The sequence below is a fragment of the Papio anubis genome, chromosome 14, assembly GCF_008728515.1.
Source record: "Papio anubis isolate 15944 chromosome 14, Panubis1.0, whole genome shotgun sequence".
Classification (NCBI taxonomy): domain Eukaryota; kingdom Metazoa; phylum Chordata; class Mammalia; order Primates; family Cercopithecidae; genus Papio; species Papio anubis.
The window spans coordinates 26,972,965-27,000,411 of NC_044989.1; the positions used below are offsets into that span (position 1 = coordinate 26,972,965).

Below are 27,447 nucleotides of genomic sequence, written 5' to 3' on the forward strand. Positions count from 1 at the left end.
CAGTCTTGAGGAGGAGGACCAGGGTCACTGGCTGAGCCTGTGGAGGAGGCAACTGCTACTGACTCTAAGTCTGGCAAGATCTTTCCTCCCACCCTGAGCTATGTATGGGTGCCTCTCACACAGGCAGATTTAGATTCTGTGTCACTGTCCTGGAAGAAGGGCCCAAGCCAGAGCAGGGGTCCTGGGCTCAGAGGAGCCTTCAGAGTGAGAGGGCAGCACCTTTGCTGACCCACCTTTCACGGTAAGCAGTGGTGCTTGCTCCTGCCCTTGCTCAGGGGAGTCACCCATTCCTGAGTGAGTCAGGGTCACTCACTCTGTGACAGCTGTGGCTCGCCTTACATGAGCTAAATTGGGAATTGGAATGTCATGCAGATGCCCCTCGTCTCCCCACCCCCACAGTAAAATTAATCTCCTCTCTGGGGAGTAAGGGACAAACAGTGCTACCCACAGAGTGAACAAGAGAGAGTCATTTGGGAAACAAAAGGAGGACTTTACAGAGAGAGAGGGCTAGCTAAAACTACGTGAGCCTGCCGAGGGTGCAGAGCAGCAAGTAGAGACAGAAGTGTCTGAAGACTGCTGTCTGGGACGAGACAAGTTGTGAAAGGGACAGGAGAGATAGCAGAGCTATTTCAAGAGTGAGCCACAGAAGGGAATCCACAGGCCGTCTGAGTGAGGAAGGGTCTACAGACAGTGAGTGAAGGCCAGGAGCAGGACCCAAGCCAGGGTAGGCACAACCACCGAGGGGATGAACTTCACCGTGGGTTTCAAGCCGCTGCTAGGGGATGCACACAGCATGGACAACCTGGAGAAGCAGCTCATCTGCCCCATCTGCCTGGAGATGTTCTCCAAACCAGTGGTGATCCTGCCCTGCCAACACAACCTGTGCCGCAAGTGTGCCAACGATGTCTTCCAGGTGGGCGCCAGGGATGGGGCAGGGCCAGGTAAAGCAATGCAGACCTGTGGGGGACTGATCAGGTCAGAGCTAAGACCCCAGAAAGTGATGGATAGAGTGCTCTCTGAGGTGAGTGGTGGCTGTTGTGGCTGGAGAGCAGAAGGGCTGGGGTCCAAGCAAATCCCAGAGCAAGCATGAGTCAGCAGCTGCCCTGCAGGCTGGCAGGTACAGCCTGTCCATAGACGGCAGCTGGAGTGCTGGGATCTGCTGAGGAAAGGAGACCCTGTGGAAACTGGGAGGGAGGGGATCCTACACCGGCCTTTTAAGAGCCTGTGCCAGACTCTGCATTCCAGTTTGGAGTTTCACACTTTGAAAGCATTGCGGAAAATACGGAGAAAAGATTAATGAGATAATGAAACATTAAAAAACAAACAGAAAAAACCCAACCCTGTGAGAAAGCTCCATAATGGCAGTAAAACGATTCGTGTTTAAGGAAAGTTCAGGGCATCCGTTGTGGGGGACAGAGTTAGACGCAGTGGGCAGGAGACTGGGAACTCTCCCCAACTTGAGTTCATACCTGTTACCTCCAGATTGTTGAGTAAAGAGACCTACTGGTTCAAAGCTATTGAGGTCACTTGACAAGCAGAGAGAAGGCAAAGAAATTTACTTTTAGAAGTCTAGCCAGTTTTGGTTTATTTGTGGTCATGGAGCCAAGCATAGCTAATCAAATTCACAGATACCATTTTAGCCACTGGTTTAGAAATAAAAGCTGCATATACCAGAATGGATTATAAGTGGGCTTTTTTTTTCTTTTCCTGTGCTACCAGGGAGGTTCTAGTAGGCTATGAAATGGAACAGAGATCAGGGAGAGTGAGGGGCGAAGGCACACAAACACACACACACACACACACACACACACACACACACGCGCGGCCTTGCCGATTAAGCAAAAGCCCTGAATGTGGCCAGGCGCGGTGGCTCACGCCTGTAATCCCAGCACTTTGGGAGGCGAGGCCGGCGGATCACGAGGTCAGGAGTTCGAGACCGGCCTGGCCAATATGGTGAAACCCCATCTCTACCAAAAATACAAAAATTAGCTAGGCGTGGTGGCAGGCGCCTGTAGTCCCAGCTCCTCAGGAGGCTGAGGCAGGAGAATCACTTGAACCCAGGAGGCGGAGGTTGCCATGAGTCGAGATCATGCCACCGTACTCTGACCTGGGTGACAGAGCAAGACTCTGTCTCAAAAACACAAAAACAAAAACCCTGAATAGACCAGAGCTGGCTTAGTATGTGTGTCAGTGACATGGAACATCCCAAACAAGTATTCTTCAGTGTCAGAAATGATGAGGAAATGTGTTAAACGCAAGGGATTTTTAACCTAACCAAGAAAATACTTCCCTCTTAAGTTCCTCGGGGCAGCTTGTTTGGGAAAGGAATGGGCTGGCTAGGTCCCGCCATCCCACGATGTACCCTGTGACCCGCCCCTTGTATGTCTGCTGTGTGTCATCTTCACTGAAGACCAGCACTCTGTGGTCTCTCCTGCCATCTTCCCATTGAGGCCCATTCCCTCTCCTATTCTTTTATGTGTCCAAACTTGCCATTATTCAGCTCCAGAGTATCTCAGAGGCGGCAGATTTTCCGTCTCAGGGGACCCAGACCAAATGCTATGCCTCCTCATCCTGGGCATGAAGTCCTGCATGAGAGGCAATGCTTTGCCCACCATCTTGGTGTTTCCTTGGTCTGAGGAACTCTGAACATCCTTCAGGCTGAGAGGCCTAGGAGGAAATGGCGGAAAGATTTTGCCATCCTTTCTCATGAACTTACAGTGAAACATCCTCTCACTGGAACTTGAAATGTGTGAAAACAAAGAGAAGTTTTGAAAGTTAAGGTGACGTGTCCTATAGAAAAGTGGTCAGAATGTCCAAGAGCATTCCTGGGTGACTCTGTCGTCTGGCAGAGGGGCCCAGGAACAGTCCCCATACATGGAGGCTAGAATGTGTTCAAGTGACATGCTTGTTTAAGTCAACCCTTTCTACCCAAGCACACTGTTTCAGTTCCAGAAAGCTCTGGAATACTGATCTGGGCTCAGAGAGACCTTGGAATGGCTTGGGGCAAACCCTGTACAGAATATTTGGAGATAACGTGATACCCAGGGCTTTGGGGTGGCCCTGTGGGTCTGGAGTGATGTGTGTCGTTTGAGGTGCAGAGCAGCCCTGGCCCCTCCAAGGAGGAAGAGTGAAGAGCTCATCCCTTGCTGCTTATTTGGGAGGGCCTGGTGGGAGGCTGACCCAGTTCTTCAGCTGCACTCAAGTCTGTATATCTCAATATATCTCAGTAGATCTCCCTCGGAAAGATGAGCAGATTTAGTTTTTTCACACATTGCCTCCACATTTTGACAACTGTAGGCATAATCAGATTGTCTGTTTTCTAAGTATGGGGCAAGAATAGGACTTTTGGAAAGAATAGGACTTTTCCTCTATCTTCAAACCACTTAGGAAGAATACCCTTAGAGTGTTGCCTAGAAAGTTAACGGTTATCAAAGCGATACCAGTATATCATTTAGAATTTGTAACATGTAAACATACTGTTTTCAAGCAGTGTAGGGGTTCATATCATGAAAAGCAAATCTGCTATTCACCTCAGACCCTCAACTGTCTTCACCAGATAGAAGCAACTATTACCAACTTTCTTTTTTTTTTTTTTTTTTTTTGAGACTGAGTCTGGCTCTGTCGCCCAGGCTGGAGTGCAGTGGCCGGATCTCAGCTCACTGCAAGCTCCGCCTCCCGGGTTTACGCCATTCTCCTGCCTCAGCCTCCCGAGTAGCTGGGACCACAGGCGCCCGCCACTTCGCCCGGCTAGTTTTTTGTATTTTTTAGTAGAGACGGGGTTTCACCGTGTTAGCCAGGATGGTCTCGATCTCCTGACCTCGTGATCCACCCGTCTCGGCCTCCCAAAGTGCTGGGATTACAGGCTTGAGCCACCGCGCCCGGCCTATTACCAACTTTCTTGGGAATACTTCCAGAAAATTTCCACAAATCGGCACATGTTTGCATGTGTATATGTTCTCAGGCGAGACCCATCACCCCCCACCTGCCTTTGTTCACGTGCTCGCTGTGGGTGATTGTCCATATCCACCATTCAGATTTATGTCTTCCTTTTTAAATAGCTGTGTAGTTTTCATTGTTATGTCTGGACCACAGTCTACTTAATCTGTCCTCTAAAACATTTAGATGGTGTCCCGTGTTTTATTGTCCTAAAAACTGTCATGATGGACAGCAAACAAGAGTTTTTGGGAATTGCGATTTTATAAGACCGAGTTAACTAGAGAGCCAGGAAGCAAAATTTGAAAACAATTTATTTTAAAATAGTGGCTACATGAGATGGCTCACGCCTGTAATCCTAACTCTTTGGGAGGCTGAGACAGGAGGATCACTTGAGCCCAGGAATTCGACAGCAGCCTGGGCAACATAGTGAGACCTCATCTCTACAAAAAAGAAAATACTGTTAGTTGAACAGTATTAAGGGGTTGGGAGGAAATCCATAATCTTACCTCCCCAATACAGTTATTTTTATTTTTGCATATTACTTTGTTTTTTGCTTTTGAGATGGTGTCACACTATGTTACCCAGGCTGACCTTGAACTCCTGGGCTCAAGTTATCTTCCTGCCTCAGCCTCTGGAGTGCACACCACCAAGCCCAGCAATTTTTGCATATTACATTCAAGCCCATATCCCCAAACATTTTTACATAGTGGCCATCTTAATGTAATTCTTTTTAGAGCTGTAACAACTCTTTCTCTCTGAATTGAAACAGAATGAAACACCAAGACACCACATTAACCCCCTCTAATTTCTTCCTCCTCCTTTCCCCACACTTGCACCCACTCAGCTACCAAGAACTTCCACTAAAGGAAAGCTGTTGGTGTGGGAATTTGACACAAACATCTTCCCATGTGTTTCTGTATTTGTAAATTCTATTCACTCCTAAACGGCTTTAAAGCAAGCCTTCAGTTTATTTTTATACCTGCCTCCACTTCACTGTGGGCACTTGTTTTTGAGCCTGCAACCTGTTGTAATTTAACAGACGACCAAAAGGCCTTGTAAGAAGGTTGTTCTGGAACAGCTTTTCTGGAGGATGTCTGTCTACAGAGGGACTTGCAGAGGGGGATTGTCAAGAAAGGAGCCTCCTTCTCTAACAAGGGGCAGTCTAAGAGAGATGACTTTTGTTTTGCGCCACCCAAATTCCATTTCTTTATCCTCTAGTTGTTAGGACCAGGTGTCATCAGTTACAGGCCTGCCAGAGCAGATTCTACCCAGCCTGCCTCCTCGACCACTTCTACCCATTCTGAAGGTGCCAGGACTTCTTCAGTCCAACTTTGGGCCGGTCTCCCTGATGCGAAATCGGTTCACCAAAATTTTGTGAATTGCATTAAATTTGTAGCAGGGTTAGGGCTCTTCTGTAGGGAAGAATCTTGATTTAGTGAGAACGGAAACCTAAATTGAGGCTTAGCACTCCTGGATTCTCCTCTGACGGGTTTCTTTGTTAATTTGCCACACAATGTAGTCAGGCTATTTCATCACTTCAAGCCTGTTTACATGACTATAAATGAAAAGGGTGTTTATTTATTTATTTTTTTTATTATTTTTATTTTTTTTGAGACGGAGTCTCACTCTGTCACCCAGGCTGGAGTGCGGTGGTGCAATCTCGGCTCACTGCAAGCTCCGCCTCCCGGATTCACACCATTCCCCTGCCTCAGCCTCCCGAGTAGCTGGGACTACAGGCGCCCGCCACCACGCCCGGGTAATTTTTTGTATTTTTAGTAGAGACGGGGTTTCACCATGTTAGCCAGGATGGTCTCGATCTCCTGACCTTGTGATCCGCCCGCCTCGGCCTCCCAAAGTGCTGGGATTACAGGCGTGAGCCACCGCGCCTGGCCTATTTATTTATTTTTGAGACAGGATCTCATTCTATCACCCAGGTTAAGTGCAGTGGTGTGATGATGGCTCACTGCAGCCTCGAGTTCTCAGGCTCTAGCCATCCCTTCCACCTCAGGCTCCTAAGTAGCTGGGACAGCAGGCATGCACCACTATGCCTGGCTAATTTTTTTGTAATTTTTTGTAGAGAAAAGGGTCTATGTTGCCCAGGTTGTTCTCCAGCTCCTGGACTCAAGGGATCCTCACACCTCAGCCTCCCAGAGTGCCGGGATGAGCCACTGTGCCTGGCAGAAAAGGGTGTTTTAAACTGATTTTTTTTTTCCCCAGAGACAGGGTCTCAGTCTGTCACCCAGGCTGGAGTGCAGTGGCACGATCATAGCCCACTGTAACCTTGAACTCCTGGGCTCAAACAGTCCTCCTGCCTCAGCCTCTCAAGTAGCTAGGACTACAGGCATGCTCCCCCACACCCAGCCAATTAAAAAAAAAAAGTTTTTGTAGAGACAGAGTCTTACTATGTTGCCCAGGCTGGTCTCAAACTCCTGGCCTCAAGCGATCCTCTCAGTTCAGCCTCCAAAAGCTCTGGGGTTATAGGCGTGAGCCACTGCACCTGGCCTTAAACTGACCTTTAACATCTCTTGCAATTCTAATGATTTGGTTTCACAAAGTCGAAGATATTTTTGTGGCTTTCCATTTTTTGAGGGCTTTCCATTCTGTGCCCACTGCCCTAATTTGGCCCACTCTTCTGCTCATCGCTCCTCCTTCCAAGCAGTAGGGCTTGGTTTACCAGCCCCTTGGGCCAGACTCTTCCCTAGGTTCTGCCGCCCATAGCTAGCCCTCCGTTTACAGTCCCTCTTATACCTGCAGCTCAGCTTTTACCAAAACCTGGATTCTTCTCAGGCTCTTCGGCTTTTCTCCAAATGTCTGGTCTTCTGCCCGCCGTTTTCCCAAGGTTTTTCCAGCATATTCTGAGTGTCTGGCTCACAGAACTTACACGGTCCATCATTCATCATTGGCCAAGCCTTCAGGTTGGGGGAAATAGCCTCCAAAAAGCCCCCTTTGCATCCAGAACCTGTGTCCCAAATTAGCACCTCTCTGGATAGCCAGGGAGGAGAGAAAACATTCTGACATAAGTATGGATTTGCTAGACTAGCTGCATTTACAGAGCATCTTTCGAGATGGAACATTTCTATTAGATGCTATGGAACATTACAAAGGAAATAGCAGGCGTCGTAAAGCCTAAAAGAGAGAAAGAGAGCTCGTGGCATATATTCCACACAACAGCCTTGAACATAGCCTAGAATTAAATTCCACATATTTGTTCCACTCCATCTTATCCTTCACAGTGGAGAAAGAAGTCATTTCATACCCTGTGGTTCTGTGTGGTCATTTCTTTTTAAGGTCTAGATTAGGATTGTTAAGAGTCCTCTGTGTTTGTGCAGTGCCTTATAATTTATAGAATACTTTCACAAACATGATTCCATTTGAGTTAGATCGAATGGACATTATCTCCGTTTTACAGAAGAGAACACAGGAAACAGGTCACAGTCACACAAACAAAGGGACAGACTAGGGACATAAATCTAGGTGTTCTGTTACATTTCCTAGAGTGATGGAATTTCCTCTACACACCACATCATTGGCACATGAAATTTTACTTTATGGGGCTGGCTTCCTTGCATAAATGTAAGATTGAAAGAAAGAACAAGACATTTATATGTATAATAGAACCAATCAGTTATCTCTTAGTCTCGAAATTGAAAGATAAACAGAAGCAGAAGATAGGATTTTTCTAACTGGATATTAGTCAGCTGAAAGATCTTTAGCCTAATGTAGAGACTGTCAGCTATGAAGATGTATTAAGGAAGTTATCATGTATCCCTTAGAGTATAAAATCCTTATGTGTGATGAGAAAATTGAGGGACTTATAATCAGGGTAAGAAGTAATTTTTTGTGTGTGCCATGGACCAATTTGTCAGTGTGTGAAACCTATGGATCCTTTCTAATAACAATATTTTTAAATGCGTACCATATAATACATATGATTATAAAGGAAACTGATGGCATTAGAATACAGCATATATTCTCAATGGGAGCGATATTGCTCTCAAGGGGAAAAAAATTGATTCTTGGAAGGGGTCTCTTGTTGCCCAGGCTGGAGTGCAATGGCGCGATCTTGGCTCTCCGCAACCTCCACCTCCCCGGTTCAAGCGATTCTCCTGCCTCAGCCTCCCAAGTCGCTGGGATTACAGGCACGTGCCTGGCTAATTTTGTATTTTTAGTAGAGACGGGGTTTCTCCATGTTGGTCGGGCTGGTCTCAAAACTGCCGACCTCAGGTGATCCGCCCGCCTCGGCCACCCAAAGTGTTGGGATTACAGGTGTGAGCCACCACACATGGCCAAATTTTACTCTTTTTATGTGTAAAGGGTAGATAAGCATGCGGTACATAAACAGATACACAGTATATCTATGATGTTAATATTTAATGGGGGGAATGGGAGCTATTGGGAGGAAATGTCTAAAAAGGATCCTGAGCAGTGGGACACACCTACAGTCCCAGGTACTCAGGAGGCTGAAGCAGGAGGATCGCTTGAGCCTAGGAGTTTGAGGCCAGCCTGAGCAACATAGCGAGACCCTATCTCTCTCTCTCTCTCTTTTTTTTTTTTTTTTCTGAGGCAGAATCTCACTCAGTAGCCCAGGCTGGAGTGAGGTGGCTTCATTTCAGCTCACTGCAAACTCCACCTCCCAGGTTCAAGCGATTCTCATACCTCAGCTTCCCGAGTAGCTGGGATTACAGGTGCATGCCACCATGCCCGGCTAATTTTTGTATTTTTAGTACAGACAGGGTCTCACCATGTTGGCCAGGCTGGTCTCAAACTCCTGACCTCAAGTGATCCGCCCGCCTTCCTGATTTTTGCCATAACTATGTACCACCTGTACTATAATTTAATAGTTCTATTTTAAAACACTCACTTTTAGGCTGGGCGCAGTGGCTAACACCTATAACCCCAGCACTTTGGGAGGCCAAGGCAGGTGGATCACTTGAGCTCAGGAGTTTGAGACCAGCCTAGACAACATGGTGAAACCCTGTCTCTACTAAAATATAAAGAAATTAGCCGGGTGTGGTGGTGAATGCCTGTAGTCCCAGCTACTCAGGAGGCTGAGGCTGGAGATCACTTTAGCCTGGAAGGCGGAGGTCGCAGTGAGCCGAGATTGTGCCACGGCATTTTAGCCTGGGCTGCAGGAGTGAAACCCTGTCTCAAAAACAGACAAAAAAAAAATGACTTTTAAACCTTAAATATTTACTTTATCCGTATTCTACACAGTGAAATCCATGAAAAATTGTCAGTTTTGTGGGCTGTTTTTTTTTCCTAATATGCATTAGAATTAATACATAAAAAATCCACTTTGGGAGGCCGAGACGGGCGGATCACGAGGTCAGGAGGTCGAGACCATCCTGGCTAACCCGGTGAAACCCCGTCTCTAGTAAAAAAATACAAAAAAATAGCTGGGCGAGGTGGCGAGCGTCTGTAGTCCCAGCTACTCGGGAGGCTGAGGCAGGAGAATGGCGTAAACCCGGGAGGCGGAGCTTGCAGTGAGCCGAGATCCGGCCACTGCACTCCAGGCTGGGCGACAGAGCGAGACTCTGTCTCAAAAAAAAAACAAAAAAAAAACATAAAAAATCTTGAACATCCATCCCCGTACCACCTCCAATCTTCATGCTTATCATCAGTATCATACCATATTTTGGGAAATACAATGAGGGCCTCTAAGCAATATGAGCCAGAGGCCCTGGAAAGTCCGAAGGATAAACTTTACTATTTTATTACAAGTCAAATGTAGTCTTAATGCCAAAAAGCACACGTATGTAAATATTGGCCAGAGAGACTAGCAAAGGAAATGGGGTTAGGATTTGGCTGGGGGCTAGCATTGCTGAAGCAATCACAGAAGGGAAGGGCTGCCCTGGAGGTTAAGAAGAAAGCCAGCCAGGCCCCACAGAGGATATGGCCGGAGGAACTGGACTTGTGAATCAGGAGGGAACTCTGGGACTAGGGGATGCAAGGCTACATGGAAAATACTGGACTGTGGTGTCCGCAGCAGGGAGTGGCACCAGCCCTGAGCCAGACGGTGAGGAAGGCAGAGATGCAGCCTCTCCCTACCGCCCTGCCCTCTGAGCTCATACACTCCCAATTTCTCTCTCCCAAGAAAGAAACTCTTCAAAGGACTTAGGGTTGGACTGCCTGAGTACTGATGCCTCTTAGCCCTCTGGGCTTCAGAAGAAATGCAATGACTAACCAATGAGATGAGCTGCTAAAGAAATTGCTTTGGCAGGCAGGAGAGTGGTGAAGAGGTAGTGTCAGTGTGCCTCCTTCAGTTCTGGCTGTCAGGAGTTTGAAGGAAGACATTGGCCAAAATAACCCAAGTCCTGATTACTTTTTTCTTTCTAAAAATTGTAAGCCTGGCATGGGGGCTCACCCCTGAAATCGCAGCACTTTGGAAGGCTGAGGTAAGAGGATCGCTTGAGGCCAGGAATTTGACATCAGCCTGGGCAGCCTAGCAAGACCCTATCTCTGCAGAAATATTTTTTAAAAATTAGCTGGGCTTGGTGGCACACCTGCAGTCCCTGCTACTCAGGAGGCTGAGGTGAGAAGATCCCTTGAGCCCAGGAAGTTGAGATGACAGAGAGAGAGATCTTGTCTCAAAAAAATTTTTTTTATTTTTGTAAAATGCACATGAAGTGAAATGTACCATCTTAACCATTTTTTAAATGCACAGTTCAATGGCATTAAGTACATTTACATTGTTGTAAAACCGTCGCCACTATCCATCTCCAGAACTTTATCACCACCCCAAACTGAAACCCCACACCCCTTAAACAATACCTTCCTACTCCGCCTCCTTCCAGCAACCGGCAACCACCATCCATCCTATGCCAGGTGCCTCATTTAAGAGGAATCATACAATATTTGTCCTTTTGTATCTGGCTTATTTTGCTTAGCATAATGTCTTCAGGGTTTATCCATGTTACAGGCTGCAGATCTAGTTACTTTTAGCTGATAATTTCTGTTGTAATCTATGTGACTTTTATCAGCATCATCCATTCTACTGTGTCAAATGTGTATTTTTTTCTTTGTTGATATCTACTTGATTTCTTTCCTTAATTCTGCCAGCTCTCTTTCATTCTCCAGCTTTCATCACTTATATCTCTTTGTTTTTGTTATTTCTTTTAAAATGGTATATCAAAATGGCATTGATTCTTGGAGTATCTGTCCCTTGTTTGTCAAGTTTTCTTTTTTCTTTTATTTTTGTATTATCTGGTTTGCATCTTTTGTTGGATTCTGTCTGCTTATCACTCCTCTTTCATCAGGGTACTTTTATCTGGAGCTGAAGGTGAATTCTTGACTCAACCCACTGTGTTTATCTTGGCTTTCTTTCACTGACCTCTTAAATATAAGCTGCCTGGTTGGATGTTGTCATTGGTTTGCAATCTCTCTTTAGTTCTGTGCCTTCTTTGGTGAATAGAGGGGAATGACCTGAATTAATAGGTAGTTGAGTGTCTCAGTTTGGTTATGTTGTCTCAGAATATTTTTCACGCAGAATCCGGTGACTTACCTACCATAGAGGCACACACAGGTCCATGGGAGGAGGGCTCCCCTGAGACTTGAGCTATTTCCTCTCCATTTCACAGACAAACAGGTCATTCTGGTTGAAAGCAACCATGGCACACAGTGTTTTAATTTGATGAGTCATCTTTTGTTTATCTTTGCTTAAATAGCTTTAGCCTACCGTTGCATAGTTGGTTTTCAGGCTGTAGTTTCTTTCCTCTGTGAAGGTTTGAGGTTTGTTCCTTCATTACCCTTTTACTTGTTTTACTTTAAAAAATTAAAAAAAACAAAAACAAACAAACAAACACCAGCCAGGCGTGGTGGCTCACACTTGTAATCCCAGCACTTTGGGAGTCTGAGGTGGGCGGATCACCTGAGGTCAGGATTTCGAGACCAGCTTGGCCAACATGGGGAAACCCGGCCTTTACTAAAAATACAAAAAATTAGCTGGGCATGGTGGCGGGCACCTGTAATCCCACCTACTCGGGAGGCTGAGGCAGGAGAATCACTTGAACCCGGGAGGTGGAAGTGGCAGTGAGCCGAGATCCTGCCACTGCACTCCACCCCGGCAACAGAGTGAGACTCTGTCTCAAAAACAACAACAACAACAACAACAACAACAAACTGCCTCTGCCTGAGACTCAGAGAGATGAATATTAGCTCTAAGGGATTTTTTGTTTTGTTTTTTGTTTGTTTGTTTTGTTTTTGAGACAGGTCTCACTCTGTCACCCATGCTGTAGTGCAGTGGCGTGATCACAGTTCACTGCAGCCTTGACTTCCTGGGCTCAAGTGATCCTCCCACCTCAGCCTCCCAAGTACCTGAGACTAAAGGCATGAGCCACCTTATTTTTTCTATTTTTGTGGAGATGGGATTTCACTGTACTGCCCAGGCTAGTCTTGAACTCCTGCACTCAAGCCATCCTGCTGCCTTGACCTCCCAAAGTGTTGGGATTACAGGCGTGAGCCACCATGCACAGCCTGGCCTAAGTTGTATTGTGTCTGACAATGGAACACAATGATTATTAGGACAGGCTCTGGAGTCAAGAGTGCCTAAGTTCCAGTATTGGCTTTGCCACCTATTAGCTCACAACCATGTACAATTTATTTAATTTCACTGGGACACAATTTCCTCATCCTTGAAATGGGGCTAAGAGTATTACCTACTTCAGGGTCAGGCACAGTGGCTCACGCCTGTAATCCCAGCACTTTGGGAGGCCAAAGGCGGGTGGATCACGAGGTCAGGAGATTGAGACCATCCTGGCTAACATGGTGAAACTCTGTCTCCATTAAAATACAAAAAAATTAGCCGGGCGTGGTGGCAGGTGCCTGTAGTCCCAGCTACTCGGGAGGCTGAGGAAGGGGAATTGCTTAAACCTGGGAGATGGAGGTTGAAGTTAGCTGAGATTGCACCACTGCACTCCGGCCTGGGCGACAGAGCAAGACTCCGACTCAAAAAAAAAAAAAAAAAAAGAGTACTACCTTCTTCAGGGTTGATATGATTAAATGAACTAATATAAATGAAAGACTTAGAGCAAATCCTGGCTCAATAGTTGTTAGCCATTATTATTCTATTTCTTGTAGTCTAAGTTAGGGATGATTGTTCATCTCCTCGACCATCTTTTTTTTTTTTTTTTGAGACAGAGCCCTGCTCTGTTGCCCAGGCTGGAGTGCAGTGGTGCAATCTCAGCTCATTGCAACCTCTACCTCCTGGGTTCGACTCTCGGGTTTGAGCAATTCTCCTGCCTTAGCCTCCCGAGTAGCTGGGATCCTGGAGGGATCCTCAACCGTCTTTACTAGAAGTTCTTGAGGAATAAATTCAATAATGTCTGGAAAACCCGTGACACAATGCTTTACACACAATAAGCCCTCAAAACATTTTTTTTTTTTTTTTTTGAGATGCACTTTCACTCTTGTCGCCCAGGCTGGAGTACAATGGCACGATCTCAGCTCACTGCAACCTCCATCTCCTGGGTTCAAGCGATTCTCTTGCCTCAGCCTTCCGAGTAGCTGGGATAACAGGCGTCTGCCACTGCACCCAGCTAATTTTTGTATTTTTAGTAGAGATGGGATTTCACCATGTTGGCCAGGCTGGTCTCGAACTCTTGACCTCATGATCCACCCGCCTTGGCCTCCCAAAGTGCTGGGATTACAGGCGTGAGCCAGCGCGCCTGGCCTCAGAACATTTGTTGCATGTTAAGTAATGAGTATCCCTGCCTTTGTGGCTCAGGAAGAGGAAGGGTGCAGTGAGGGATGGAGGTTGGGGAGAGAGGCTGCCCACGAGTTTATCTTTGCTGTGGGATATAGGTCCCCTTTCCTCCCATTCAAGTACCTCTATATGCTTACCATCAGCAAATCAAAGATAAGAAAGACAGGAGCCTACAGCCTTAGAGTTCTCCCAACACCTCTTTCCTCACTTGGATTCTAAATATTGAAAAGTAATTGTATTAAGCAAACAAAAGGCAAGTGATTACACACTTTAACGCACTCCCTAAACTAAACTCAACAATATTCATACATTTCTAGCTACTGACAAGGCAGATATACAAACATGCCTTGAATTATCTCAAACTAATCTGCCCAGGTTTATGATGGGCTAAAGGTTAACATGATTCTCAAGAAATCCCAAGAAAGATGTGGTATTTATGGCACACACCTGTTACTCTCCCCAAGATAAGCTGCTTAGTTCACAGTGGGTCCACATTTCCTGCCTTGCCTACAGCCCTTGCTACCAAAGGATCAAATAAGACCCTTGACTTGGCTGACTCTGTGCGTGGTGGGGTGTTGCTGCACACATGCAAGGGGCCTTCCAAACTGTCTTCTGGTTGGTGTGTGGTATAAGGGTTTGGAGAATTTCATGCATCCCAGTTGTAGGAAGTGCATCTCAATATGCTAGGTCATAGGTGACCACTGTCTCCATTATTCTCTAGGAATGCCTGGTCTTCCAGCCAGTTAGGATTAGGTTCTGTTATGAGTGGCAGAAACACCAAAATAACAGTGGCTTAAAGAGGGTAAAAATTTGCTTTATTCTCAAGCGAAAGTATGGGTGGACAGTCCAGGACTGCCCCATCAGAGACCTGCTCCTTTCATCTCGTTACCATTTTCAACATGTGGCTACCACTTCATGACTCAAGATGGCTGCTTCAACTTGAGCCATCCCATCTTCTTTCCAGTCAGCAGGCAGGAGAAAAGGGGAGGAGCAGGGCATGCCCCTCCCTTGAAAGATGGTTTATGCAATTTCCTACAAATTACACGAAACATTTGCATATACATCCCAGAGCACAGACAACTGGCCACACCCAGTTGGAAGGGAGGCTTAGATTCACGGTTTTTGTTTGTTTGTTTTTTTGAGATGGAGTCTGCCTCTGTTGCTCAGACTGGAGTGCAGTGGTACTATCTCAGCTCACTGCAGCCTCCGTCTTCTGGTTTCAAGCAATTCTCCTGCCTCAGCCTCCTGAGTGGCTGGGACTACAGGTGTGCACCACCGTGCCCAGCTAATTTTTTAATTTTTAGTAAAGATGAGTTCTTGCTATGTTGCCCAGGCTGGTCTCAAACTCCTGAGCTCAAGTGATCTGCCCACCTCGGCCTCCCAAAGTGCTGGGACTACAGGTGTGAGCCACCACACCCAGCCCTTTATACCATGTGTCTTGTTAAAACTCAGCGCCCTTATTATTAAAGAAGAAAAGGTGGTGAACGTCTGGGAACAATAAGCAGTGTCTGCCAGTCTTTCATCTCTGCATCTCCCCACACATAGACTCTTTTCTCTGTAGACCAGCCTTCTCTGTTCAGAGTTTATGACCCCTCACACTTTCCAGGGTGGCCATGATGTCAGCTCTTAGCCCAATTCCACAGGTCTGTTCAGTTCCTAAGCAGCACATGGTGCAGCCAGCTAAGCCCCTGAGTCTCAAGTGCAGATTCTTAGGAGAGAACATTTAATTGGTTCTGCTTGGGTCAGGTGATCACCTCCTTAGCTCTGAATCAGTCATCTGTGGCACGGATCTGTCTTCTAGGAGAGGATGGAGCAACTTCTCTAGGAAAGAGATGTAAGCGGGAGGAAGTGATGGGTGTCTGTTAAGTCCTTCTTCTGAACTTACCCCTGTCACAACACCCATCCTGCTGGATGCAGTTGTTGGGTGCTTGTCCTTAGAGCAGGATGCATTTTCCTTGTATCTTTAACTCAGAGTCTAGCAACTACCTGGCACACTATAAATGAATAACCTAATTTTATCCTCAGCTTTACAGAGGTTGAATACCTGCCTAAATTTATTTATTTATTTATTTATTTTTATTTATTTATTTTTTTTGAGACGGAGTCTAGCTCTGTCACCCAGGCTGGAGTGCAGTGGCCGGATCTCAGCTCACAGCAAGCTCTGCCTCCCGGGTTTTACGCCATTCTCCTGCCTCAGCCTCCCGAGTAGCTGGGACTACAGGCGCCCGCCACCTCGCCCGGCTAGTTTTTTGTATTTTTTAGTAGAGACGGGGTTTCACCGTGTTAGCCAGGATGGTCTCGATCTCCTGACCTCGTGATCCGCCCGTCTCGGCCTCCCAAAGTGCTGGGATTACAGGCTTGAGCCACCGCGCCCGGCCAACCTGCCTAAATTTATATAGTTAAGAGGTTGGGCATGGTGGCCCATGCCTGTAATCTCAGCAATTTGGGAGGCCAAGGCGGGAGGGTCGCTTGAGGTCAGGAGTTTAAGACCAGCCTGGGCAACATAGTGATACTTCATCTCTACTAAAAATTAAAAAAATTATCTGAGCATGGTGGTACATACCTGTAGTCCCAGCTACTCAAAAGGCTGAGATGGGAGGATTGCTTGAGCCCAGGAGGTCGAGGCTGCAGTGAGCTGTGATCCCACCACTGTACTCCAGTCTGGGCATCAGAGAGAGACCCTGTCTCAAAAAAAAAAAAAAAAAAAAAAAAAGGCATCAGAGAATTACCTGGCTAGTTACTGTTTGTGAACCCCATTGTTGAGCACTTGTGTCTGCTGTACCCCTCCCCAGGACTGCAGAGAATCTCCCCCCAGATGTGGCTCAAGAGGGCCCCAGACTGGAAGACATTGGCCGCACCACTCAAGAGTCCATTTCCTGCCTCAGCCTTATTGCCAAGGCCAATGTCTCCCCACAGCTCCAAGCTGGGCCCCTTTGGAGAGATCCCAGCCTGACTACACCTTTACCAAAGCTGGTCTCTAGATGCAGGGGCACTCTAGGAGGTGGGCTGAGTAATGAGGCAAAGGTGGGAAGCAGGGTCTCCATAGCCGTACACCCTGCGCTGCTCTCAGAGGTGGATCCAGCCACAGAGAAGAGCTGACATCTTCCCCTCTATCATATTCCTACTCCCTAGCCCCCAATCCCTTTCCCCCTGCCTCCTCCGAGTCCCTTCATGCCTCCCCGTGCCTGTTCTCTCAAGCCATCTGTCGCTGCAGGCCTCGAATCCTCTGTGGCAGTCCCGGGGCTCCACCACTGTGTCTTCAGGAGGCCGTTTCCGCTGCCCATCTTGCAGGCATGAGGTTGTCCTGGACAGACACGGTGTCTACGGCCTGCAGCGAAACCTGCTAGTGGAGAACATTATTGACATTTACAAGCAGGAGTCGTCCAGGTGAGCCGCCAGGGTCTCTTGCCTCTCTAAATGTCAGGGCTTGGGACACAGCCAAGGAACCCATCAGAGCCAGAAGGGAGAGACTGAAACCGTCAACCCACCTGTTCTGTCTAGAGACAATAGGACTGGATCCGGAGAGGGATTGCCTCAGGCCTCCCAGAGAGGGCAGTCCCTGATTCCCTAGCCAGTACTTCACTCCTACTCTCTCCTCCTGGGAGAGGCTGGCAGTCCACCAGCAAGATCCTCGCCAACCCTCCAAGACTTCCTGTCCTGTGGGACTTCCCTGCCCCCTGAAATACAGACTATTCTTGGATCCAGGCCTTCTCTATCTCTTAGCTCCTTCTATTCCCCAAACTCAGAGCTCTGTGGAAGTACTCACCAGTTCAGCCACAGCACTAGCTGCAGGGGTGGAGAAGGGGTGGTAGTTGGTGGAGGCTGAAGAGAAGGTGTTCCTAGGACCCTTCATGCTTAAGGTCCACCTCCCCCTGCCCACTCCTCTCTAGGCCGCTGCACTCCAAGGCTGAGCAGCACCTCATGTGCGAGGAGCATGAAGAGGAGAAGATCAATATCTACTGCCTGAGCTGTGAGGTGCCCACCTGCTCTCTCTGCAAGGTCTTCGGTGCCCACAAGGACTGTGAGGTGGCCCCACTGCCCACCATTTACAAACGCCAGAAGGTATCAAACAGGGGAGGGAGTAGATGTGTGGGAGATGGGGGCTTAGGACAGGGTCTCAATGTCAGCCTCTTATTCCACTTATCTTTTGTTTATTTCTTTATTTATTTAGAGACAGGATCTCACTCTGTTGCCCAGGCTGGAGTGCAGTGGCACAAACACAACTTACTGCAGCCTTGATCTCCTGAGCTCAAGTGATCCTCCCATCTTAGCCTCCCAGAACACTAAGATTATAGATGTGAGCCACTGCACTCAGCCCTATCTATTATCTATCTACATATCTATCTATCTATCTATCTATCTATCTATCTATCTATCTATCTATCTATCTATTTTGAGATGGAGTCTCGCACTGTCACCCAGGCTGGAGTGCAGTGGTGCAATCTTGGCTCATAGCAACCTCAGCCTCCCGGGTTCAAGCCGTTCTTATGCCTCAGCCTTCCATGTACCTGGGATTACAGGTGTGTGCCACCACGCCCAGTTTTTTTGTTTTTTTGTTTTTTTGATTCCTGGCTTCATGTGATCTGCCCACCTTGGCCTCCCAAAGTGCTGGAATTACAGGCGTGAGCCACTGTGCCCAGTTCCATTCATTTATTTTTGAAGAGATGTGGGGATCTCTGTCGCCCAGGCTGGGATGCACTGCTATGATTGTGATTCACTGCAGCAGCCTTGAACTCCTGGGCTCACGTGATCCCTACCACCTCAGTCTCCCGAGTAGCTGGAACTACAGGCATGTGCCACCATGCCCAGCTTATTTATTTATTTATTTGAGACAGAGTTTCGCTCTTGTTGCCCAGGCTGGAGGGCAGTGGCGCAATCTCGGCTCACTGTAACCTCTGCCTCCTGGGTTCAAGCGATTCTCCTGCCTAAGCCTCCTGAGTAGCTGGGATTATAGGTGTCTACCACCATGTTCAGCTAATTTTTTGTATTTTTAGTAGAGATGGGGCTTCACCATGTTGGCCAGGCTGGTCTGGAACTCCTGACCTCAGGTGATCGAACCACCTTGGCCTCCCAAATGCTGGGATTCCAGGCGTGAACGCCCACGCCCGACCCTAATTTTTTCATTTTTACATAGAGACAGGGTCTCAGGCAGGGCACAGTGGCTCACACTTGTAATCCTTTAGGAGGATACTACTAGTAATAAATATTAGTAGTAGTAGTGGTACTAATAATACTTTCGAAGAAGGAGGCAGGGGATTGTTTGAGTCCAGGAGTTCGAGACCAGCCTGGGCTGTGTAACACAGTGAGACCCTTGTCTCTACAAAAAATTAGCTGGGCATGGTGGCATGCCTGTAGTCCCAGCTACTCAGGAGGCTGAGGTGAGAGGATCACTTGAGCCCAGGAGGTTGAGGCTGCAGTGAGCCGTGATTGAACCACTGCACTCCAGCCTGGGTGGTAGAGTGAGACCTTGTCTCAGAAACAAAAATAAAATATTAAAAAGAGACAAGATCTCACTGTGTTGCCCAGGCTTGTTTTGAATTCCTGGGCTCAAGCCATCCTCCTGCCTCTGTTAGAGGAAAGAGGTCTTGATTCAGACCCCAAGACAGGGTTATTGGATCTCATGCAAGAAAGAATTCAGGGCTAGTCCATAGAGTAAAATGAAAGCAAGTTTATTAGGAAAGTAAAGGAATAAGACAATGGCCACTCCATAGACAGACCAGCCCCTAGGGCTGCTGGTTGCCCTTTTTTTTTAGACAGAGTTTCACTCTTGTCACCCAGGCTGGAGTGCAATGGTGCAATCTCAGCTCACTACAACCTCCGCCTCCCAGGTTCAAGTGATTCTCCTGCTTCAGCCTCCTGAGTAGCTGGGATTACAGGCACCCGCCACCATGCCTGGCTAATTTTTGTATTTTTAGTAGAGACAGGGTTTTACCATGTTGGCCAGGCTGGTCTCAAGCTCCTGAACTCAGGTGATCCACCCTCCTCAGCTTCCCAAAGTGCTGGGATTATAGGCATGAGCTACCGGGTCCAGCCTGTTTGCCCATTTTTGTGGTTATTTCTTGATGATATGCTAAACAAGAGGTACATTATTCATGCCTTCCCTTTTTAGAATATATAGGGTAACTTCCTGACATTGCCTTGGCATTAGTAAATTGTCATGGCGCTAATGGGAGTGTAGCAGTGAGGACCCCCAGAGGTCACTCTCATTGGCGTCTTGGTTTTGGTGGGTTTTGGCCGGCTTCCTTACTGCAACGTGTTTTATCAGCAAGGTCTGTATGACCTGTATCTTGTGCCGATCTCCTATCTCATCCTATGACTTAGAATGCCTTAACCATTTGGGAATGCAGCCCAGTAGGTCTTAGCCTCATTTTACCCAGCCCCTATTCAAGATGGAGTTGCTCTGGTTCAAACGCCCCTGACACCTCAGCCTCCCAAAGTGTTGCTCCACTTAGTTTTAAAGTCAAGCAGGCTGGGCGTGGTGGCTCACGCCTGTAATCACAGCACTTTGAGAGGCGGAGGCAGGCGGATCACCTGCGGTCGAGAGTTAGAGACCAGCCTGACCAACATGATGAAACCCCGTCTCTACTAAAAATACAAAAATTAGCCAGGCGTGGTGGCATGTGCCTGTAATCTCAGCTACTTGGGAGGCTGAGACAGGAGAATTGCTTGAACCTGGGAGGTGGAGGTTGCAGTAAGCTGAGATCACGCTATTGCATTCCGGCCTGGGCAACAAGAGCAAAACTCCGTCTAAAAATAAATAAATAGCCCAGGCGCGGTGGCTCACGCCTGTAATCCCAGCACTTGGGGAGGCCGAAGCGGGTGGATCACGAGGTCAGGAGATCGGGACCATCCTGGCTAACGTGGTGAAACCCCGTCTCTACTAAAAATACAAAAAATTAGCCAGGTGTGGTGGTGGGTGCCTGTAGTCCCAGCTACTCGGGAGGCTGAGGCAGAAGAATTGTTTGAACCTGGGAGGTGGAGCTTGCAGTGAGCCGAGATCGCGCCACTGCACTCCAGTCTGGGCGACAGAGCAAGACTCCGTCTAAAAATAATAATAATAATAAATAAAATAAATAAATAAATAAAAATAAGATCAAGTGGATTAAGCCAGGCGTGGTGGCTCATGCCTGTAATCCCAGCACTTTGGGAGGCCAAGGTGAGTGGATCACCTGAGGTCAGGAGTTCCAGACCAGCCTGGCCAACATGGTGAAACCCTTTCTCTACTAAAAATACAAAATTAGCTGGCATGGTGGCGGGCGCCTGTAATCCCAGCTACTCGGGAGGCTGAGGCAGGAGAATCACTTGAACTCTGGAGGCAGAGGTTACAGTGAGCCGAGATTGCGCCATTGCACTCCAGCCTAGGCAAAAAGAGTGAAACTCTGTCTCGAAAATGAAATAAAATAATAAAAGTCAAGCAGATTGGGGTGAAAGTCCTAGCTCTGTGCTTGACTCGGTATGTGACCTAGGTATGTTACTGGACCTTTGTGGCCCTCACTTTCCTCATGTGTAAAATGAGGGTGAAAATGCCTACTTGTGAAAGTAGCTATAAGGATAAAATTCGATAATGGATGAAAGCACAGACTTCAGTATGGTGGGCTAGATACTCGCAGGGTCCTCTCACTATCACACAACTAGATTCTGTGTAAAACAGAATTTTCAAATTATATTGCTTGGTACATAGAAGCAAAGGAAATCAGTGGGGGTGGGGAGGGGCGAAAAGAAAAGGCTGAGCTGAAAGCAGAACCCTGAGTGGCAAGCACAGAAAAGGCAGCATTTCCCAGAGGACCAGTGCTGGCAATGTCACTGAGCTAGAGACCAGACTATTCCTCCAAACCCCTAAAAGAGGGGTACCTGCAGCTAAGATTCCAGAGACCTAGCTGGGTGCTGTGGCTCACGCCTGTAATCTCAACACTTTGGGAGGCTGAGGCGGGCAGATCACTAGGTCAGGAGTTTGAGACCAGCCTGGCCAACGTGGTGAAACCCTGTCTCTACCAAAGATACCAAAAATTAGCTGGGCGTGGTTGCAGGCCCTGTAATCCCAGCTACTCAGGAGGCTGAGGCAGGAGAATCGCTTGAACCTGGGAAGTGGAGGTTGCAGTGAGCTGAGATAACGTCATTGCACTCCAGCCTGGGCAACAGGGCAAAAAGTTCCGGAGACTGCAGGTTAAACAAGGATCCTAGGAGCTAAAGCAGTAAATTGCGCCACCTGGCTTTCAACAGAGGCAAATGCAAATACTGCCTGGAGGAGAATATGCTCAGTTTAGGCCTGTAGGTATTCCCTAGATTAATTAATATCAACAAAATATTGGCTCACAATTGAAGGTGCACAGAGAAACGTAATCCATGAGTGAAGTCAGCAGACATAAAAATTACAGATTTAAGACACCCCCCCAAAAGGAACTGAGATATTGGAATTATTAAATAATTGGAAGTCACTATGAATCAAATGCTTTTTTTTTTTTTTTTTTTTTTGAGACGGAGTCTTGCTCTGTCACCCAGGCTGGAGTGCAGTGGCCGGATCTCGGCTCACTGCAAGCTCCGCCTCCCGGGTTCATGCCATTCTCCTGCCTCAGCCTCCCGAGTAGCTGGGACTACAGGCACCCGCCACCTCGCCCGGCTAGTTTTTTGTAATTTTTAGTAGAGATGGGGTTTCACCGTGTTAGCCAGGATGGTCTCGATCTCCTGACCTCGTGATCCGCCCGTCTCAGCCTCCCAAAGTGCTGGGATTACAGGCTTGAGCCACCGAGCCCGGCCGAATCAAATGCTTTTTAAAACAAGATGAAAAATTTAAAAAACCAAACAATAATAGAATACCAAAAAACAACCATGTAGCTGGGTGTGGTGGCTCATGCCAGTAATCCCGACACTTTGGGAGGCTGAGGTGGGAGGATCACTTAAGCCCAGGAACTGGAGACCAGCCTGGGGAAATGTTGAAACCCCGTCTACAAAAAAAATGCAAAAAATTAGCTGGACGTGGTGGCATGCACCTGTAGTCCCAGCTACCTGGGAGGCTGAGGTGGGAGGATCACCTGAGCCTGGAAGGTCGAGGATGCAGTGAGCTGAGATTGAGCCACTGCACTCCAGCCTGGGAGACAGAGTGAGACCTTATCTCAAATATATATATATATAAAATATATTATATATATATAAAATAGAACATTTAACAGATGGCTGGGCATGGTGGCTGGAACCTGTAAACCCAGTGACTAGGGAGGCTGAGGCAGGAGGATAAGGCCTGGAGTTTGAGACTAGCCTGGGCGACAGTGAGACCTCCATCTCTAAAAAAAATTTTTTTTTTTTTTTGAGACGGAGTCTCACTCTGTCATCCAGGCTGGAGTGCAGTGGCAGGATCTCGGCTCACTGCAAGCTCCGCCTCCTAGGTTCACACCATTCTCCTGCCTCAGCCTCCGGAGTAGCTGGGACTACAGGTGTCCACCACCACACCTGGCTAATTTTTTATATTTTTAGTAGAGACAGGTTTTCACTGTGTTAGCCAGGATGGTTTTGATCTCCTGACCTCGTGATCCACCCACCTTGGCCTCCCATAGTGCTGAGATTATAGGTGTGAGTCACTGCACCCGGCCTAAAAAATTTTTTTGTTGTAATTAGTTGGGAGTGGTGTCATGTGCCTGTAATCCCAGCTACTCGGGAGGCTAAAGCAGGAGGATCGCCTGAGTGCAGGAGTTCGAGGATCCAGTGAACAATGATCATACTACTGCACTCCAGCCTGAGTGACAGAGTGAGACTGTCTCTTACAAAAAAAAAAATTCGGCCGGGCGCAGTGGCTCACGCCTGTAATTCCACCACTTTGGGTGGCTGAGGCAGGCGAATCACAAGGTCAGGAGATCAAGACCATTCTGGCTAACACGGTGAAACCCTGTCTCTACTAAAAATACAAAAAATCAGCCAGGTGTGGTGGCGGGTGCCTGTAGTCCCAGCTACTCTGGAGGCTGAGGTAGGAGAATGGTGAGAACCCAGGAGGCGGAGCTTGCAGTGAGCTGAGATCACGCAACTGCACTCCAGCCTGGGTGACAGAGCAAGAATTCGTCTCAAAAAAAAAAAAAAAAAAAAAAAAAAAAAAAAAAACTCAACAGGTGAATTAAATGATAGATTTGTCTGAAAACAGAACTAGTGAATAGCATGAGAGGACTAAAAGAAAAACAGAATGTGCAGTTCTAGGAGATGAGAAGGCTAAGAGTGAGAAGGTCTAACAGGTCTAATCAGATTCCCAGAATGAGAGGATAAAGAGAATAGAGAAAAGGCAATATTATGCAGATGGATAATCGTGAAGAATTTCTCAGAATTTATGCAGGAAACGAATCTACAGATAAAGCATCTAGCCCAGTGCCTACTATCTGGTGGATGTTTGGAGACTGTCTGTTCCTTCCCCACTTAGTGGTGGAGGGCTTCTCTCCACCTCCTTCCAGAATCCCTAGAATGTGCTTCTGTACCTTTTGATGGTTCAAACCTTCTAGATTGCTGTAGATGCCCTCATGGGGGGTGGGGTGGAGGGGCCAGCCCTCTCCTAGGCAACCCTGGCTGGGGTGAGGGGTATAGCTCTAGGTGAGATCCCAGCTCTAAGTGCTAACCTGTGTGTGTATCAGAGTGAGCTCAGCGATGGCATCGCGATGCTAGTGGCAGGCAATGACCGTGTGCAAGCAGTCATCACGCAGATGGAGGAGGTGTGCCAGACCATTGAGGTGAGCCTGGGCTGGAGGGCGGGGGGAATAGCAACTGGCTGGCCTGCGGACCCCGGGCTCCCAAGATAACTGCTCCTCTCTGACCTCTGGCCAAACTGGTCCAAAAGTTTCTGGGGTCCTGGGAGTGGTGGGAGGTGCTTTTGCCAGGCTGCTGGGTGCTCATTCCAGCTTTTCCGAAAAACTTTAATCCAATTATTTAACTTCTCTGTGCTTTGGTTTTGTTTAACCTCATAAAACAGTGATGATGATAAATGGTACACCAGCTACCTCATGGGTTCTTTTTGAGAATTATATGGAATAATGCAAATAAAAACCAGGGCTAGGGATATAGACAACACTCAGTGAAGCTACTTTAAAGCATTGTGTTTTTATTATGGAAAAGATCTGGGCTGGATTCTGGCTCAGCCACTAACGCACAGTGTCACTATGGGTGGGTCACTTTCTGTGTTGGTTCTCTGTGAGTATCCTGTGCTTTCCCAGCCACCGGGTCTCAGCCACGCCTTCTCTCATCCTTGCTCCCCATCTTTTAGGACAATAGCCGGAGGCAGAAGCAGTTGTTAAACCAGAGGTTTGAGAGCCTGTGCGCAGTGCTGGAGGAGCGCAAGGGCGAGCTGCTGCAGGCGCTGGCCCGGGAGCAAGAGGAGAAGCTGCAGCGCGTCCGCGGCCTCATCCGTCAGTATGGCGACCACCTGGAGGCCTCCTCTAAGCTGGTGGAGTCCGCCATTCAGTCCATGGAAGAGCCACAGATGGCGCTCTACCTCCAGGTGGGCCCTAGGGGAGGGTAGTAGTGCCGCACAGTGGCTAGAGTCGGGGCCTTGGTACCTGGAGACCCAGGTTCAAGTCTTGTCTCTTGCACCTGTTTGCCACTACGACCGTGGGAAAGTCACCCCCTCTGAGTTCATTTTCTACTTAACGATTGGGATGTGCCTTCCCACCTACCCCACAGGACTGTGGTGAGACTCAGAAATGGGACTTTGCCCGGGTTGGCCCGGTGCTTACTCTCACCCTCCTTTTCTTCCCTGCAGCAGGCCAAGGAGCTGATCAATAAGTGAGTAGGCACAGCGGGAAGGGAAAGGAGGGGGCTGCGCTGCTCCACTGGCTGGGGGCGGGGCTTGAGGGTGCTGGGGCATTGCCAGCTGAGTCCGTGTGGCCACCGCAGGGTCGGGGCCATGTCGAAGGTGGAGCTGGCAGGGCGGCCGGAGCCAGGCTATGAGAGCATGGAGCAATTCACCGTGAGCGTGGAACACGTGGCCGAAATGCTGCGGACCATCGACTTCCAGCCGGGTGAGGGAGGTGGCCGAGGGCCGCTGGGACTGGGGTTCGGACCCTCTGTGTGGGAGGTGAGGAGGGCACGATGGCCGGAAAGGCAGGGACTCCACCTCACCAGGCCTTCCTTGGGCCCAGGCGCTTCCGGGGAGGAAGAAGATGAGGAGGTGGCCCTGGACGGAGACGAGGGCAGCGCGGGGCCGGAGGAAGAGCGGCCGGATGGGCCTTAAGGTGAGAGCGGCCCGAGGGGCTTGGGGTGGGGCCTGGCTGGTGTGCTCGCGTCCCCTCCCCCAGTGATTGTCCTCCCTGCGGGTCGCATGAAGCCCCCATTCGTCGGTGCCACCCAACCCCGGAGCCACAAAGGGCGGAAAAATACACTTTCCTCCTCACCCGCCGTTCCTCGGGGTGCTGGGAGGCAGGCAAGGCAGGCTGAGTAGAGGAGAAACCCACGTGGCGGAGGACGGAGTGAGCGGGGCTCGAGCTGCCTGGCGCCTTCGCAGCACCAGCCCACCGAGCCTTCTTTCCCGGGTACAGGCCTGCGCCAACCCGACCCTGCTCGAGCGCCCGCGCTAGGGTCGGGGAGGATCTGCGCAGAGACCGCGGCGTCGCCCAAATCGGCGCCCGCCCCGGGAGGATCTCAATAAAGAACTCGAGCGTCCCCGACCCGTATCTCCTTTCGCTGCCCAATGCCGCAGCCTCGGCTTCGGAGGCGACCCGCCGACCATCCTGCCCTTCCCAGAACCTGAGACTATCCGGGGGGCGGAAGCCAAATGAACCCCTGTTGGGCACCTCTGTGATGCCAGGAGCGAAATGGTGAGCCCAGCGCCCTGGGAAAAGGGTCAAGGGCGGGGCGGTGGTGCTGGGACCTCTGAGGTCCTAGGGATTTGGGGACCCCTAGGGTTCAAAGGCACCTGGCTGACCTGGCTGAAAGCCGCTCTCCCGGAGCCCCCCACAGCATTTTGTTCCCCTCCCGCTGGCCCGGGGGCCCCACCTTCCCACGGGTTCCCACGCTGCTGTGACTGCCCTGCCCCCACGACAGAAGCCAACGGGTCTTCAGTACTTTTATTAAAAAACAGTCAAGCAGAGAGTGCCCTGGTGGCTCTGCCCCGCATCCCAACCCTGGGGTGGGGGAAAGGGGTCAAAGTTTTCGCGGCCACAAACCGGGCCGTCACTTGCCCACCGAGTCGAATATGATGCGGTTCTGCTCGGCGCGCTCCCGCTGGCTCTGCGTCCGCGCCAGCTCCAGCAGGGTCCGCAGCAGGTGAAAGGTGAGGTCAATGGACAGAGGAGGGTTGTCCCGCCGCGGCCGCTCGCCTGCCGTCCCGGGTTCCCATCGGCTGGACCCTGCGCGGCGCGGGAAGCGCTCCGCCAGCAGCAAGAGGAGCGCGCGGGCCCCGCCGCCCTGGTTCCGTGCCCCGGGGCTCCAGCGCAGACTCGGGTCCTGGACCCCGGCCGCCTCGGGGCTCCTCTGGCTGTTCCCAGGGCACAGCTGTAGCAGGAGCAGCAGCGCGGCCAGCAGCGCCGCGCGCCCCGCCTGCCTCATGGTGCCGCCGGCCCTGGACACACAGGGGCAGCGCAGGGTGAGGTGCGCCTGGGGCAGCTGCAGGAGGCCGCTCCCCTCCCTGCGCTCGCCCGGCGACCCTTACGGTAGCTGCCCAATGCCCGCAGCCTGCCCTCCAGCCCCGGCCACTGCGCCAGTGCTGTTCCATCCCTTCCACCCAGCTTCCCTCCCGAAGGAGCGCGGTGGCTGAGCTGAGCGGAGCGGAGTCCTGGTGCTGGGGGAGGCTGGGTGGACGCTCTGAGCCACTCACAGGTTGTCGGCGAATGTTTGTACCGTCCAAGATT

General features: G+C 49.3%; 2 protein-coding genes across 3 annotated transcripts; one reads left to right on the top strand and one right to left on the bottom strand.

Annotated features, from left to right (window-relative positions):
• The first annotated feature begins 192 nt into the window (after positions 1-192).
• Positions 193-26,687, top strand: TRIM54 (tripartite motif containing 54). Of its 2 annotated transcripts, none has more exons than XM_009183873.3 (9): positions 193-913; positions 16,851-17,023; positions 17,527-17,698; positions 24,241-24,336; positions 24,867-25,100; positions 25,365-25,384; positions 25,496-25,620; positions 25,741-25,833; positions 26,137-26,687. In XM_009183873.3, exons 1-8 carry the CDS (start codon positions 746-748, stop codon positions 25,830-25,832), a joined length of 1,080 nt encoding a protein of 359 aa, XP_009182137.1. In that variant the 5' UTR covers positions 193-745; the 3' UTR covers position 25,833; positions 26,137-26,687. The 2 variants fall into 2 exon arrangements, with proteins under 2 accessions (XP_009182137.1, XP_003908458.1); XM_003908409.5 differs by having other exon boundaries at positions 433-913; positions 25,362-25,384.
• On the bottom strand, positions 26,651-27,168 carry UCN (urocortin). Its single transcript, XM_009183872.4, has one exon. The coding sequence runs from the start codon at positions 27,143-27,145 to the stop codon at positions 26,771-26,773; it is 375 nt and encodes a 124-aa protein (XP_009182136.1). The 5' UTR covers positions 27,146-27,168; the 3' UTR covers positions 26,651-26,770.
• Between the last annotated feature and the right edge of the window lie 279 nt (positions 27,169-27,447).